Raw genomic sequence first — 13,975 nt, forward strand, 5'->3', positions numbered from 1 at the left:
TTTACTTGTACCTTATATATTCTTTTTCATAGTAATCATTATAGATGATTGGGATTCCTTTTGTAGTGTTTACTTGCTGCCATTCCTCCCATAAATATTAAGCTCCATGAGGGCATACATGATTATTTTTATTTGCACATTAGTTAGAGAAGAGAGAGAGATTGAGATCTTCCACTTGCTGGTTCACTCCCTAAATGGCCACAATGGGTGCACTGGGCAGACCAAAGCCAGGAGCCAGGAACTCCATCCGGGTTTCCCTTGTAGATGCCAGGGGCCCAAGTGTTTGGGACATCCTTTGCTGCATTTACAGGTGCTTTAGAAGGGAGTTAGATCAGAGATGGGACACTGCTATGGGATGCCAGTATCACAGGCAGCGGCTTAACCCACTGTGCTACAGTACTTGCCCCTATGAGATTTTTGACATTTAATTTTTAAATTCACAATGGGAAATACATGTTTCTCAGGATGAGAATGATGTCTGAATTCTTTGTCCTTTGACCAGTGAAAAGGTTTATGAGGCAGTACTCATGAAAGAGAGAGTTTCGGTAACTTTGGAAAAATTCTACCCTCATGTAATATGAGTTTTAATTATTATTTTATATATATTATAGAATTCTCTGTATAGTATTCTAATGAAATAACTTCATAATTCTATATTTTGATCATCTGTATTTAAAAAAATTAAGATGTTTGTAAATTAATTTGAAATGTATCTTTTTTTCTCTACAGTCTGATTCACCATCTTACTCTCCTCAGCCCCAGCCATTTCCACAGAACTCTAACCAATCAGCTGCTATTACCCAGACTCAATCCCAGCCAGGATCCCAGCCTAAGCTTGGCCCACCTCAGCAGGGAGCCCAGCCTTCCCATCAGGTCCAAATGCCTATGTATAACTTTCCCCAGTCACCACCAGCTCAGTATTCTCCCATGCACAATATGGGATTGTTGCCAATGCATCCCCTCCAAATCCCCGCTCCATCCTGGCCTATCCATGGCCCAGTAATCCATTCTGCCCCAGGCAGTGCCCCCAGCAATATTGGCCTGAATGATCCCAGCATCATCTTTGCACAGCCTGCTGCCAGACCTGTGGCGATCCCTAACTCCTCTCATGATGGACACTGGCCTCGTACTGTGGCTCCAAATTCCCTGGTGAACAATGGTGCAGTGGGGAATTCTGGTAATTCTTTGCTTTTTTTCTTTTATATCTGCCTGTAGAAGGATTGGTTGATTGGAATTATTGGTTGAATTTAGAAAAATAATGTGAGGAAAGTAATGTGAAGGCAAGCAATAAGTGTTTGTGGAAGGACAGTACAGGATTAGATAAAAGTTAAGAGTATGGATTCAGATCTCCTAGATTTGAATCTGGCTCTGCCATTTATTGTGAGACCTTGTGAAATTATTAAACCTGTTGTGTATCGGTTTCATCTGGGATTTATATATTCATAGGGATATTGATGACATCTAACTCAAGGGGATTTTGTGAATGTTAAGTGATGCACGTTAAATATTAGGTGTTCTGTTATTTTTAGTTTTCACTGGCATGTTGCTTGGTATTTTATAGTTGATGTAACTGGATGGCTAAGTAGTTTTTCATATTATAGTTAATCATGGTTAAGATTTAATCTAATTTCTTCATTCAAAACTTGTGCTCTGTATTCTAGACTGTACTGTCTCTTAGTAAAAATTTTTTTAAAAAGATAAAGATATTAATAGCAATTAACATTAAAATAGTTTTTCTCTGATATATAGGTACTATTCATTATAGAGCATGACTCTTTTTTATCTCAGTTACTGGATGCAGCTACTAAGTAATATTTTGCTGTCTTACCTTCTTCTAGTCTTTATTATGTTTGCCTATTTAAAAAGTGGTTGAGGCCGGCGCCGCGGCTCACTAGGCTAATCCTCCGCCTTGCGGCGCCGGCACACCGGGTTCTAGTCCCGGTCGGGGCGCCGGATTCTGTCCCGGTTGCCCCTCTTCCAGGCCAGCTCTCTGCTGTGGCCAGGGAGTGCAGTGGAGGATGGCCCGAGTACTTGGGCCCTGCACCCCATGGAAGACCAGGAGAAGTACCTGGCTCCTGCCATCGGATCAGCGTGGTGCGCCGGCTGCAGCGCGCCGGCCGCGGTGGCCATTGGAGGGTGAACCAACGGCAAAGGAAGACCTTTCTCTCTGTCTCTCTCGCTCACTGTCCACTCTGCCTGTCAAAAAAAAAAAAAAAAAAAAAAAGTGGTTGATGTATGGTATAAATCTAGCTTCATATTAAGTTTTTTAGTGATAATAATTTTAAAAACTATTGTGGAAATTTTGAAACATATGCAGAAAGTGAGAGTAAAATGTAGTGAACCCCCAAACCCAACTTTAACAGTTGTAATTTGCTATTCTTTTAAATCTTCCCCACCTTTTAAAATTTATTTTGGCTTGAGTATTTAATCAAATCCTAGACATTTTATCAAATTTGCTTTTTTTTTTTTTTTAAAGATTTTTACTTATTTATTTGAGAGGTAGAGTTACAGACAGTGAGAGGGAGAGACAGAGAAAAAGGTCTTCCATCCTCTGGTTCACTTCCCAACTGGCCACAACGGTCGGAGCTAAGCCGATCTAAAGCCAGGATCCAGGAGCTTCATCTGGGTCTCCCATGCAGATGCAGGGGCCCAAGCACTTGGGCCATTCTCTCTCTCTCTCTCTCTCTCTCTCTCTTTCTTTCTTTCTTGAGATTTATTTTTATTTATTTGAAAGAAAGAGTTATAGAGAGAGGTAGAGATGAAGGGAGAGAGAGGTCTTCCATCTGCTGGTTCATTCCCAGAATGGCTGCAACAGCTGGAGCTGAGCCTATCAGGAGCCAGGACCTTCTTCTAGATTTCCCATGTGGGTGCAGGGGCCCAAGGACTTGGGCCATCTTTTGCCTTCCCAGGCCGTAGCCGGGAGCTGAATCAGCAGAGGAGCAGCCAGGACTAGAACTGGTGCTCATATGGGATTCAGGGGCTTCAGGCTGGGGCTTTAACCCGCTGTGCCACAATGTGAGCCCCCTGGGCCATTTTCTACTACTTTCCTGGGCCATATAACAGAGCTAAATTGGAAGAGGAGCAGCCAGGATTAGAACCGGTGCCCATATGGGATGCCAGCGCTGCAGACAGAGGATTAACCTATTACGCCGCAACGCTGGCCCCTCAAATTTGTTTTTAAACATCAGTTCATGTCACTAAAAGAAAAACGGCTAAGACCGTTATCACACTGGGTATCTAATGCTTATTCATTTCCCCTGTTTCTCCCAGAGTATTCTTATTGTTGATTTAAATCAAGATTCAAAGTGCATAATTATAAATGGTTTTATTCTTACATGTTGCATATAACAGTTCTTCCACCCTAGTTTTTCACCTATAATGAAGAAAATATATCATTTTCCATAGTTTGGAGTTAAGTGATTCTATCTTTATGTTGTCATTTAATGTACAGCTTTATCTCTGTTTTCTGTAAACTCGAAGATTTGGAGACTTGATTAGATCTTTTTGAGAACAATCACACTTCTTAGTTGGTCCTATATATTTTTTGTTGCCTTACTTGAGAAGGAATGTTCTGTCTGATTGTTCCTGTTTTAGTGACTGAAGAGTGATCTGTGAGTTAGGTGATGTAAGTCTTCTCTGTCCTTCATGAACTTCCTCATTTTTACTTAATGGTCTTAGCTGCCGGTGATGATTGTTGACAGTATACATTCTTTCTTTTTAATTAAAAAAAAAAATTTTTTTTTTTTCATTTGAGAGGGAGAGACAGATACTCCATCTACTAGTCCATTCCCCCAGATGCCTGTGTCAGCCAGGGCGGGCTTTCTCCAAAGCCAGGAGCTCAGGACTCAGTAGTTAAGTATCATCTTCTGCCACCTGTGGTATGCAGCAGCAGGAAGCTAGATCATAAACTGTAACCTGGACTGCAACCAGGCCTTTTTTTTTTTTCCCCAAATATTGATTTTTTTATTTTAAAGGCAGATTCAGAGAGAGAGAGAGAGAGTGCTCTTTCATCTTATGGTTCACTCCCCAAATGGTGGCAATGGATGGGCCAAGCTGAAGCGAGGAGCTTCTTCCAGGTTTCATATGTGGGTGCAGGGGCCCAAGCACTCGGGCTATCCTCTGCTGCTTTCCCAGGTGCATTAGCAGGGAGCCAGATTGAAAGTGAAGCAGCAGGGGCTCAAACCTTCACCCATATGGCATGCCAGCATGCAGGTGGTGGCTTAACCTACTCTGCCACAACAGCAGCCCTGAACCAGGCCTTCTGATAGAGGATTTAACTGCTGTGCCACATGTCTGCTCCCAGTATCCATTCCTCCACTAGATATTCATTGTACAATGATAATTTTCTACTTATTACTTGTGGTTATTTGTGAAAAAAAAAAAAAGAACTTTCCTTATTAACTACTTGATTACTCTAATTATCCCATAATCCAATTGGTATAGGAAGAGTAGACTGAAAGTTCAGTTCTTTCTCTTTATCAATTTTAAAAAAAAATTTAGTGGTTATTAAAATATGCTATTCCTTAGAGAACTGTGATGTTGGGGAAAATATGTCTACCCTCTTTGGGAAAAAGGCAAATAATGTATTTTACTCAACAGAAATGTCAGAATGTGGAAACTTAATTACTGAGATCAAAGTATAAATGGCATTCATGGTCCTTTTAATGTGGCCTCTGGTTGTATCATTTCACCAGAGTTTTTATGCCATATCATGTACTACCATGATAGTCACTGAGTTGCATAACCATGAACACAGATACAGTGTTTCTGCTGCATGGTGTATCAGTTCAATTTTTATAATTTTAAGTCCCCCACCACTTGCTGATCTCTGTTTCAGTCATAATGAAGCAATTAATATCCCGCAAACACACTGTATTGCCTCTTACCCCTGAGTTTTTGTTATTTTTTAAGATTTATTTATTTTATTTGAAAGGTAGTTACAGCCGGTGCCGCGGCTCACTAGGCTAATCCTCTGCCTGCGGCACCGGGGCACCCTGGATTCTAGTCCAGGTCGGAGAGCCGGATTCTGTCCCAGGTGCTCCTCTTCCAGGCCAGCTCTCTGCTGTGGCCCGGGAAGGCAGTGGAGAATGGCCCAAGTGCTTGGGCCCTGCCTGCACCTGCATGGGAGACCAGGAGGAAACACCTGGCTCCTGGGTTTGGATTGGTGCAGTGCGCTGGCTGCAGCAACCATTTCGGGGGTGAACCAATGGAAGGAAGGAAGACCTTTCTCTCTGTCTCTCTCTCTCCGTCAAAAAAAAAAAAAAAAAAAAAGGAGGAGAGACAGAGATCTTCGATCTGCTTGTTCACTCCCCAAAGGGCTGCAACAGCTGGAGCTGAGCCAATCGGAAGCCAGGAACCAGGAGCTTCTTCCGGTCTCTCATGTGGGTGCAGGGGCCCGATAGATTTGGACCATCTGCTGCTGCTTTCCATAGCAGAGAGCTGGATCAGAAGTGGAGCAGCTGGGATTTGAAGTGGTGCCCATATGGGATGCTGGCACTGTTAGCAGGCTTTACCTGCTACGACATGGCATCCACCCCTTACCCTTGTTTTTTTTAAGTTGGTTCTGCCTGCCTTTTCGCTGCTCACTTACCTGTTTCTGCCTTGCCCTAAAGCTTAGCTAACTTACTCATTCTCAGACACTATTTAACTTAGATTACTTTGTTCTGGAAACCTTTAGTCTTTGCTGATATTGTCATTGTCTCTCTAGTGGCCAGTTTAGCGCCCAAACATGGAGAAGATATATTTTTGATGTCATACGTTATTACATCATAAACTGTTATACAACAGATATTATCTGTTTTCTGAATATATAACTCATAGTTAATATTGTAACTAAATTTACTAGTGTGTCAAAATGGAATAACTGCGTGGGAATACATTAAAATGATAATCATGGGGTTGGTGTTGTGGTGCAGCAAGTTAAACTGCCATCTGCAGTGCTGGCATCCCATTTGGGTGCCAGTTCGAGACCTGGCTGCTCCACTTCCAATCCAGCTCCCTGCGCCTGGGAAAGCAGCAGAGGATGGCCCAAGTGTTTGAGCCCCTGCCTCCTACATGGGAGCCCAGAGGAAGCTCCTGGCTTTGGCCTGTTGTGGCCATGTGGGGCATGAACTAGCAAATGGAAGATTCTCTCTCTCTAATTCTGACTTTCAAATAAATAAATCTTTTTTAAAAATGATAATTTTGGTTATATTAAATTAGGAGATTATGAGCCCCACCCCCTTTTTTGGAATTATCTTTAATGAGATAATATATTATGAAAAATACTTGATTGGAAAAGTGGTTACAATACCTTGTTGTTAAACATAATTTCTCAATTGATGGTAGAGTAAATCTATATACCATCTCGTTGATTTTATATGAGCTCTTCAGCTTCAGCTCTAAGTTGTAAAATATGGCTTTAAGAGTTTAGAGTATCTGCTTCATTTTCTTTATCTTCTGATGAGACTGAGCTTGTAAGAAAGTAGCTAACTACTCTTCCCCATCCCTTAAATTCTAATTTGAATTCTCTATGTTGATCAAAAGTTTACCTAATAAATGCCATGTGTTTCGGGTATTCTGTAGCAACACATTTTGACCCTGAATAACAAAACACCAGAATGACCCAGAAGATTCACTGGGTAATGCACTTAGAAAAATGTACTTAAAGATACATCTTTATGGAAGCTAAGACGATTTTTGGGTGTAGTTAGCCACAGAAAGAACATGACTCATTTTTTGAGTTCCTATCTATGTGCAGAATTTGTACAAGCCACTTTGTTTTTGTTATCTCATGTGATACTCAAAACAACTTGAGATTTACAATGGGACTTTTGTGATTTTTGGAACTGATTTGAATTCAGACCTGTTTAAGAGCAAAGCCCAATTTCTCAACAATTGTACCATAGTGCCTCAGACTTCTAATAGGATCTCCTCTCATCCAAGATACTAGTTGATTTCTGTTATGATTGTTCTTGTCCTTAGAAGAAAGACAAGAGGCAGGGTGGGGTGGTGCAGTAGGTTAATCCTCTGCCTGGTGCACCAGCTCTAGTCTTGGCTGCTTCACTTCTGATCCAGCTCTCTGCTTGGGAAGATGGCCCAAGTGCTTGGGCTCCTGCATCCATGCTGGAGACCTGGAAGAAGCTCCTGGCTTCGGATCAGCCCAGCTCCAGCTGTTGTGACCATTTGGGGAGTGAACCATAGGATGCAATACTATGTCTCTCTCTGCCTCTCTGTAACTCTATCTCTCAAATAAATAAATAAAAATCTTAAAAAAAATAAACTAAGATTCTTTGACATTTATATATCCACTTTCTTGTCCAGCCCTTTTACTTAGTACCTCCTCCTTTGCCCTGTCTGTATTGCTGATTGCTTTATAGCTCCCAAATTTGCTGTACTTTCCTGCTTTCAGGCTTTTGTAAATGCTGTTCTTTCTACTTGAAAATGCCCTCCTTGCTCCTTTTGCTTGACTGGTTTCTTGTTCTTCAAAACTCAACTTAGCTGATCTTAGGATATTCTCTAAGTTCAGAAACTGGTATAATACCCCTCTTCAGAAGGGGTGTTATGTGTTATGAGAATTATTAAATATTGTTGTATTTAAATATTGTATTTCCTATGTGTTATGGGAATTATTAAATATTGTTGTATTTATCTTTTTATATTGTCTGTCTTGTGAATAATTTGATCAAATAGAAGTGTTTACTAACTTTAAAAAAATTGTTTTTTGGTACATACTCAATATATTTTTGTAGAATGAAGGAATGTTTGAATCAACAAACTAATGTTTTAAATTTTTTTTTTTCGTTGTTGTTGTTGTTGAAATGCAGAGCCAGGCTTTCGAGGACTGAATCCTCCAATTCCTTGGGAACATGCACCACGTCCCCATTTTCCCCTTGTCCCAGCTTCGTGGCCTTATGGTTTGCATCAAAACTTCATGCATCAGGGAAATGCCAGATTTCAGCCCAACAAACCCTTCTATTCTCAAGGTACCATTTATTACAAATTGGATAATAGATTGGGTGGGTTTATTCCGGGACAGAGAGCCTCAGACAAGGCCAAGATCTAGGAATGAAAATTCATGCATTCAGTAAAGATTTATTGAGAGTGCATATTGTATGTCAGGCTACATTTAGGTGCTTACTGCTCAAGCTAGAGTAAAATAAAATCCCTCTGCTTTCTTTGCATGTTATTATGAGAACCAAATGTGTTAAATAGGTGAGAGTAGGATTTTTTTTTAATTTTAATTTTAATTTTTGAAGATTGTTTTAGAGAGGGAGGGGGGAGAGAGAGAAAAAGGGAGAGGGAGGGAAGGTGGGGGAGAGTGAGAGCGAGAGAGAGAGAGCGAGAGAGAGAGATCTTCCATCCACTGATTGACTCCCCAGGTGGCTGCAACAGTTAGGGCTGGGCCAGATCAAAGCCAGGAGCCAGGAGCTTCATCTGGATTACCCGTGTGTGTGGCAGGGCCCCAAACACTTGGACCATCTTCTGCTGCTTTCCCAGTTGTTTTGGCAGGGAGCTGGATCAGAAGTGGAGCAGCTGGGATAGAAACTGTCACCCCATATGGGATGTCAGCATCACAGCTGGTGGTTTAACCTGCTGTGCCACAACACTGGCTCCAGGAATTTAGTGTAATCAGTTACTGTTGCTCTGGCAGAAGGGGCAGGATTTGGGTACCAGAAATTACATCATACATGATTTTTAAATTTGAACATGTCTTTTAAATTTGAAAAATTTAAAATTTTAAATTTCCCTAGTGAATTTTTAGAGATTAAAGGGAAGGATATTGTTATTAGCTGAGAAATATCATACAGTCACTGGGTTTTGTCTGAAATAATGAGGAAGAAGAGAAAATATCAGGACTAGAGGATGGAGATTCATGGGAAAATTAATAAGGCTAGAGAGAGTACACTAATATATGTATTATGAAATTTGCACTTGGTATAGTAAGTAGTAGGGATTTAATAGAAGTTTTTGAAGCAAAGAGAGATATAGATTAGCTTAGTAAAAGTAAGTCTTGAATCACATGAGAATATTTTATGCGTATCTGGTGCTTTTATAGTAGCAGTAACAGTTTTAACCTGGGTAATGAATTTTACACACTGAGAATTCCTAGAAAGTTGGAACATTTTATCTAACCTACTTACCTCAGAAGTGTCTGTTCCAACAGGCAAAACCTCAAATTCTGGCCTTTAGCTTTTGGTTAGCCTGGGAGTTTAGAACACTGGACTCAGTCTCATAGTTAAAATACAAGTTCAGGACATTAAAGGCAGAAACTCGGAGTGGTGACGAATGCAGCACTAACTGTAAGGGGAGGCCCCTGCTCTAAGTGTCAGGCCTGATACATTTCAGCCTGTGTGTTTACTGGGAGGCAAGCCTGTGTCAGACATTCTGAGGGAACTTTGTGGTTGGGTTCTCTTCAGCTTCAGCAAAGAGCTAGGATTGTGGGAAGTTATGACCAAGTCATACTCTAGGCCCGTGTAGGCTGGGGTGGTCTGCAGTCCTTCTGTAGGGGTTTCTTATTCCACCCTGCATCTCTTGTCTCCTCTCCCTTCTTTCACATGCTCACATTCTCCTCCTTTTTCCTGCTCCCCTCCCCAATGTTTTGACATGATTCATTCATCTCCTCATATTGTGTAAATAGAAGAAAAGAACTAGCTACAAGTTAATTTTAAGGGATTGTCAGATAAATAGGCACGCACCTTTCAGTTTCCTGTCTGTGTTATATCCAACAGACAGATGTGCCATCCGTCGGTGTAGAGAGCGTTGTCCCCACCCACCAAGAGGAAACGTCTCGGAGTAATGCGAGTCCATTTTCTTTCAGCTGGTCTACCGATGCACAGCAACCAGCCAATCCTGCTGTCTCAAGGGTATCCGTACCTCAGTGTCAGTTACATTCAGCAGAAAAAGTGACATTTAATGGAAAGCAAAACAAATCAGGTCCTGATTTAAAATTTTAACACGTTTAGATAGCTTATTTAAATTCTGACTGTTTTTAAAAGGTGTATTATTTGTATATAAATATGAACTATAGTTTTTACTAGTATCACAAATTGAGTGATACAAATTTCATCTATTTTATTACCCTATTTTTAAGGGAATTTTATGTTTTGTTTAATCTTGATGAATTGTATAAAGAGAGAATTTAAAAAATTACATTCTTTATTTTCTATTAGCTGTATTCATACTTTGGTTGCTTCAGACTTTATATATATTGTTCTTAAGAATTAGGAAAGAATTTCATGTGTTTTAAATTTGTCACTTCTATTCTTTACAAAACCTTGTAGTGCCAAAAACTTTTTAAAAGGTGAAAAACAAAAAAATAAAATAAAATTACAATTACATTACATGAAGATTCAGGATTTTTTTCTTCTACATATTTGTATGTGGAACATATTCATACTTGAACAGAAAATGTTACTTTTGTGTGTGTTTGAAGTAGTTCTATTTTAAGTTAATAAATATTTTTGGACAAGAATGAATTTGGTTAATTCATCTAGTTTAGATGATAGAAAAATAATATAGACTTCTTTTAGATAGAGTATTCTAAATTTTTAGAGATTTAAAGAACCTTCCTTTTTTCTTTCCTGTCTATAGCAGACAGAGACAAAAAATGTGCTTTACTACCCTTGATCTTAGCTAAAAGGCTAAGAAGCAATGTGCTTACTAGATTTCCATCCACTGCTTCAGTTCCCAGGTGCCTGCAGTTGCCGGGGCTGGACTGAGCTGAATCTGGGAGCTGGAAACTCAACTTAGGTATCCCACATAAATGGGACACTTGAGTGATTACTACTGCCTCTCTAGGTCTGCCTTAGCAGTAAGTTGGAGTCAGCAGCTGGATGGAAATGGGTATTAAACCCAGGTACTTTGGTGTTTGATGTGATCATCTTAACCAGCATCTTAAGCAATAGGCTACATTCCCACATGTCAAGGATATTTTCATGTCCTTTATTTTATTGGATCTTCATAGTTGCCATATGAAATTGATAGATGCAGGTGCTGTCTCCATTTTGTTTTTCCTGAGGCAACTTAAAGGGCTTGATTTTTATAAGATGTACAACTGTTTTCAGTTTTGTATTCAGTGAAGGAATATTCTTATGAACCTGAGGGGTATGTGCTCTGACAATTCTAAGCATTTGTTAAAATATCTTTTTATCAAGGTGGATGTCTTCTTATACTTTTTATTCTGGTAACAAGATACAACCTGTGGATCCCCACCATATTTTTCATGATCTGCCGGTAAAGATTGAAATACTTTATCTGGAATTCTTAATTTGGTAAATTTGTGACAAGTTCAGTTTTTACAAATGAGAAATTCCAAACTTTTTGTTACAGTCTAGTCTCCCCTGGAAACTCTGAACTACTACCCAGTGTAAAATCTCTGCCATAAATGTAATGATTGTTCTCTTTAGAAGCAGCTCCTGCTAAACTCCGGCCTGAACCTTCCTGAAGAGAAGCTCCATTTTGTCATTGAAAATGAAAACTGAAGCTCAGAGCAATAAAGTGAATCTAAAGGTAGCATATCTACATGTTGGAATTTAAATGGAAATTATTCTTTTCAGAGTTTTTTTTAAAGATTTATTTTATTTATTTGAAAGAGTTACAGAGAAAGAGGTGTAGCCAGAGAGAGAGAGAGAGAGAGGTCTTCATCCGCTGGTTCACTCCCCAAATGACCACAATGGCCAGAGCTGAGGCGATCTGAAGCCAGGAGCTTCTTCTAGGTCTCCCATTCTGGTGCAGGGGCCCAAGGACTTGGGCCATCTTCCACTGCTTTCCCAGGCCATAGCAGAGAGCTAGATCTGAAGTGGAGCAGCTGAGACTTGAACCAGAGCCTATGTGGGATGCCAGTGCTGCAGGCTGGGGCTTTAACCTGGTGCACCACAGCACTGGCCCAGAATGTGGGTGTCTTAACTGCTGAACACCTTACCCCTAAATATTTTTTAGAGGAAAAAAGTGTGTGTGTGTGTGTGTGTGTGTGTGTATAAAAATAGACATAATAGACAGCAGGGTTGGGCCAAGCAGAAGCCAGGAGCCAAAACTCCCATCTGAGTTTCCTACATGGGTGCAGAGACTGCAGTACTTGAGTCATCGTCCATGGCTTTCTAAACATACTGGCAGGGAGTTGAATTGAAATGTAGTAGCCTAGGCTGGAAGTGGCACTCTGATACGGGATGTGGGTTTCCCAAACAGTGGTTTTGCATGCTGTGCCACAGAACCCATTCCTTGAGTATTTTGTATTTTTAATTGAGATTAATACTGGCTTTTAGAGCGAAGGGAAGATAATTCTCTTAATGAGGACCTACTATGTGCTAAATGATCCATTGTGAGTCCTATTCTGCCATCTGGAAAGTTTAGCTGCTAGGATGTTAATTGCAATGATGATTGTGATCAGTGATTATAGAAGTACAGTCATGCATCATGTATGATCAGGGAAAGTTCTGAGAAATGACTCATCTGGTAGTTTCGGACAGTGCTGCAGACATTATGGGGTATATTTACACAAACCTTAATGATACAAATTAATTATTTGACATGGACTCCTTATGCAGTCAAGAGATGTATATGTCTGTTGCTGGCATTTTATGATAAATATTTATTTGAGAGAGACAAATACCGAGAGAATGCACTGGTTTAATCTCTAAATGTCTACAACAGCTGAGGTTGGGCTGGGCTGAAGCTGGGTGCTGGGAGCTCAATCTAGTTCTCCTATTTTGATGGCAGAAAACCAATCACTTAGCCATTACTGCTGCCTCCCAGAATCTGCAGTAGCAGGAAGCTGGAGTTAGTAGCCAGAGCCAGGTACTGAGCTCTGGAATTCTGATTTAGAATGTGGGTGTTTTTTTTTTTTAATTATTTATTAGTTTTTAAAGATTTATTTTATTTATTTGAAAGAGAGAGGCAGAGACAGAGAGGCCTTCCGTCCGCTGGTTCACTCCCCATATGGCTGCAATGGCCAGAGCTGAGGCGATCTGAAGCCAGGAGCTTCTAGGTCTCCCACACGGGTGCAGGGGCCCAAGCACTTGGGCATCTTCCACTGCTTTCCTAGGCCATTAGCAGAGAGCTGAATCTGAAGTGGAGCAGCTGAGACTTGAACCAGAGCCTATGTGGGATGCCAGTGCTGCAGGCTGGGGCTTTAACCTGGTACACCACAGCACTGGCTCAGAATGTGAGTGTCTTAACTGCTGAACACCTTACCCCTAAATATTTTTTAGAGGAAAGAAGTGTGTGTGTGTGTGTGTGTGTGTGTGTATAAAACACCAGTAACATAGTCATTTATTGTCAGGCATTATATAGTATACAAATTTGTATATGATGTACTTTTATTAAAAACAATGATTTATTTATTTAAAAGGCAGAGTTAGAGGGAGAGACAGATCTTCCATTTGCTGGTTCATTCTCCAAATGGCTGTCATGGTCAGAGGCTAGGCCAACTCCATCTGGGTCTCCCATGTGGGTACAGGGATCCATGTACTTGGACTATCTTTGGCTTCTTTTTCATGCACAATGGCAGGAGGTAGATTCGAAGTGGAGTAGCTGGGACTCGAACTAGTGCACATATAGGATGTCAAGCGGCAGGTCAGCCCACTGGGAAACAATGCCATTCCCATATGACATACTTTAGTGACTGCCATTTCAGTGAGTCTGTTTATCCCAGCATCAGGTAATGTATTGTGCTACATTATAATGACTTTGATGTTAAAATGCAACAGGATTTTTCCAGCCCCATTATAATTTTAGGGGGCCACCATTGTATATGTGGTCATTCATTGAAACATTACGGAATTCAGACTGAAGCCGTCCTGGGTGTGGTTTTTCTTTTTAGCTGTTTGGGGACTGTGTAGATAGTAAGTGGAGGTAGTTTTCTCTTAAGCCCCTAGATTTCCCAGATTTTAGGCTAAGTGATGCTATGATGCTACAGATCTATTTGGAAATGTGCATAATAAGTAGCTAAAAATTAAGAATAGTGTGTTCTTTTTATTTTGGTTTCTCAGGTACACTT

The 13,975-nt window shown here is 40.5% G+C and overlaps 1 protein-coding gene across 33 annotated transcripts in view; it reads left to right on the forward strand.

Annotated features, from left to right (window-relative positions):
* TUT4 (terminal uridylyl transferase 4) overlaps positions 1-10,322 on the forward strand; it is a 210,366-nt gene extending 200,044 nt beyond the window's left edge. For 19 of the 33 annotated variants that reach the window (XM_070078493.2, XM_070078495.2, XM_089300632.1 and 16 more), the window contains 3 exons: positions 730-1,177; positions 7,806-7,964; positions 9,800-10,322. In XM_070078493.2, the coding sequence (XP_069934594.2) occupies positions 730-1,177; positions 7,806-7,964; positions 9,800-9,888 (696 nt within the window). In that variant the 3' untranslated portion in view covers positions 9,889-10,322. Of the gene's footprint in view, positions 1-729; positions 1,178-7,805; positions 7,965-9,710 lie in introns of all 33 variants that reach the window. The other 14 variants (XM_089300634.1, XM_089300635.1, XM_089300636.1 and 11 more) reach the window with 3 other exon arrangements.
* Positions 10,323-13,975: the final 3,653 nt, after the last annotated feature.

Source organism: Oryctolagus cuniculus, chromosome 7 (assembly GCF_051225735.1).
Source record: "Oryctolagus cuniculus isolate XC-2025 breed Fujian yellow rabbit chromosome 7, ASM5122573v1, whole genome shotgun sequence".
NCBI classification, from domain to species: domain Eukaryota; kingdom Metazoa; phylum Chordata; class Mammalia; order Lagomorpha; family Leporidae; genus Oryctolagus; species Oryctolagus cuniculus.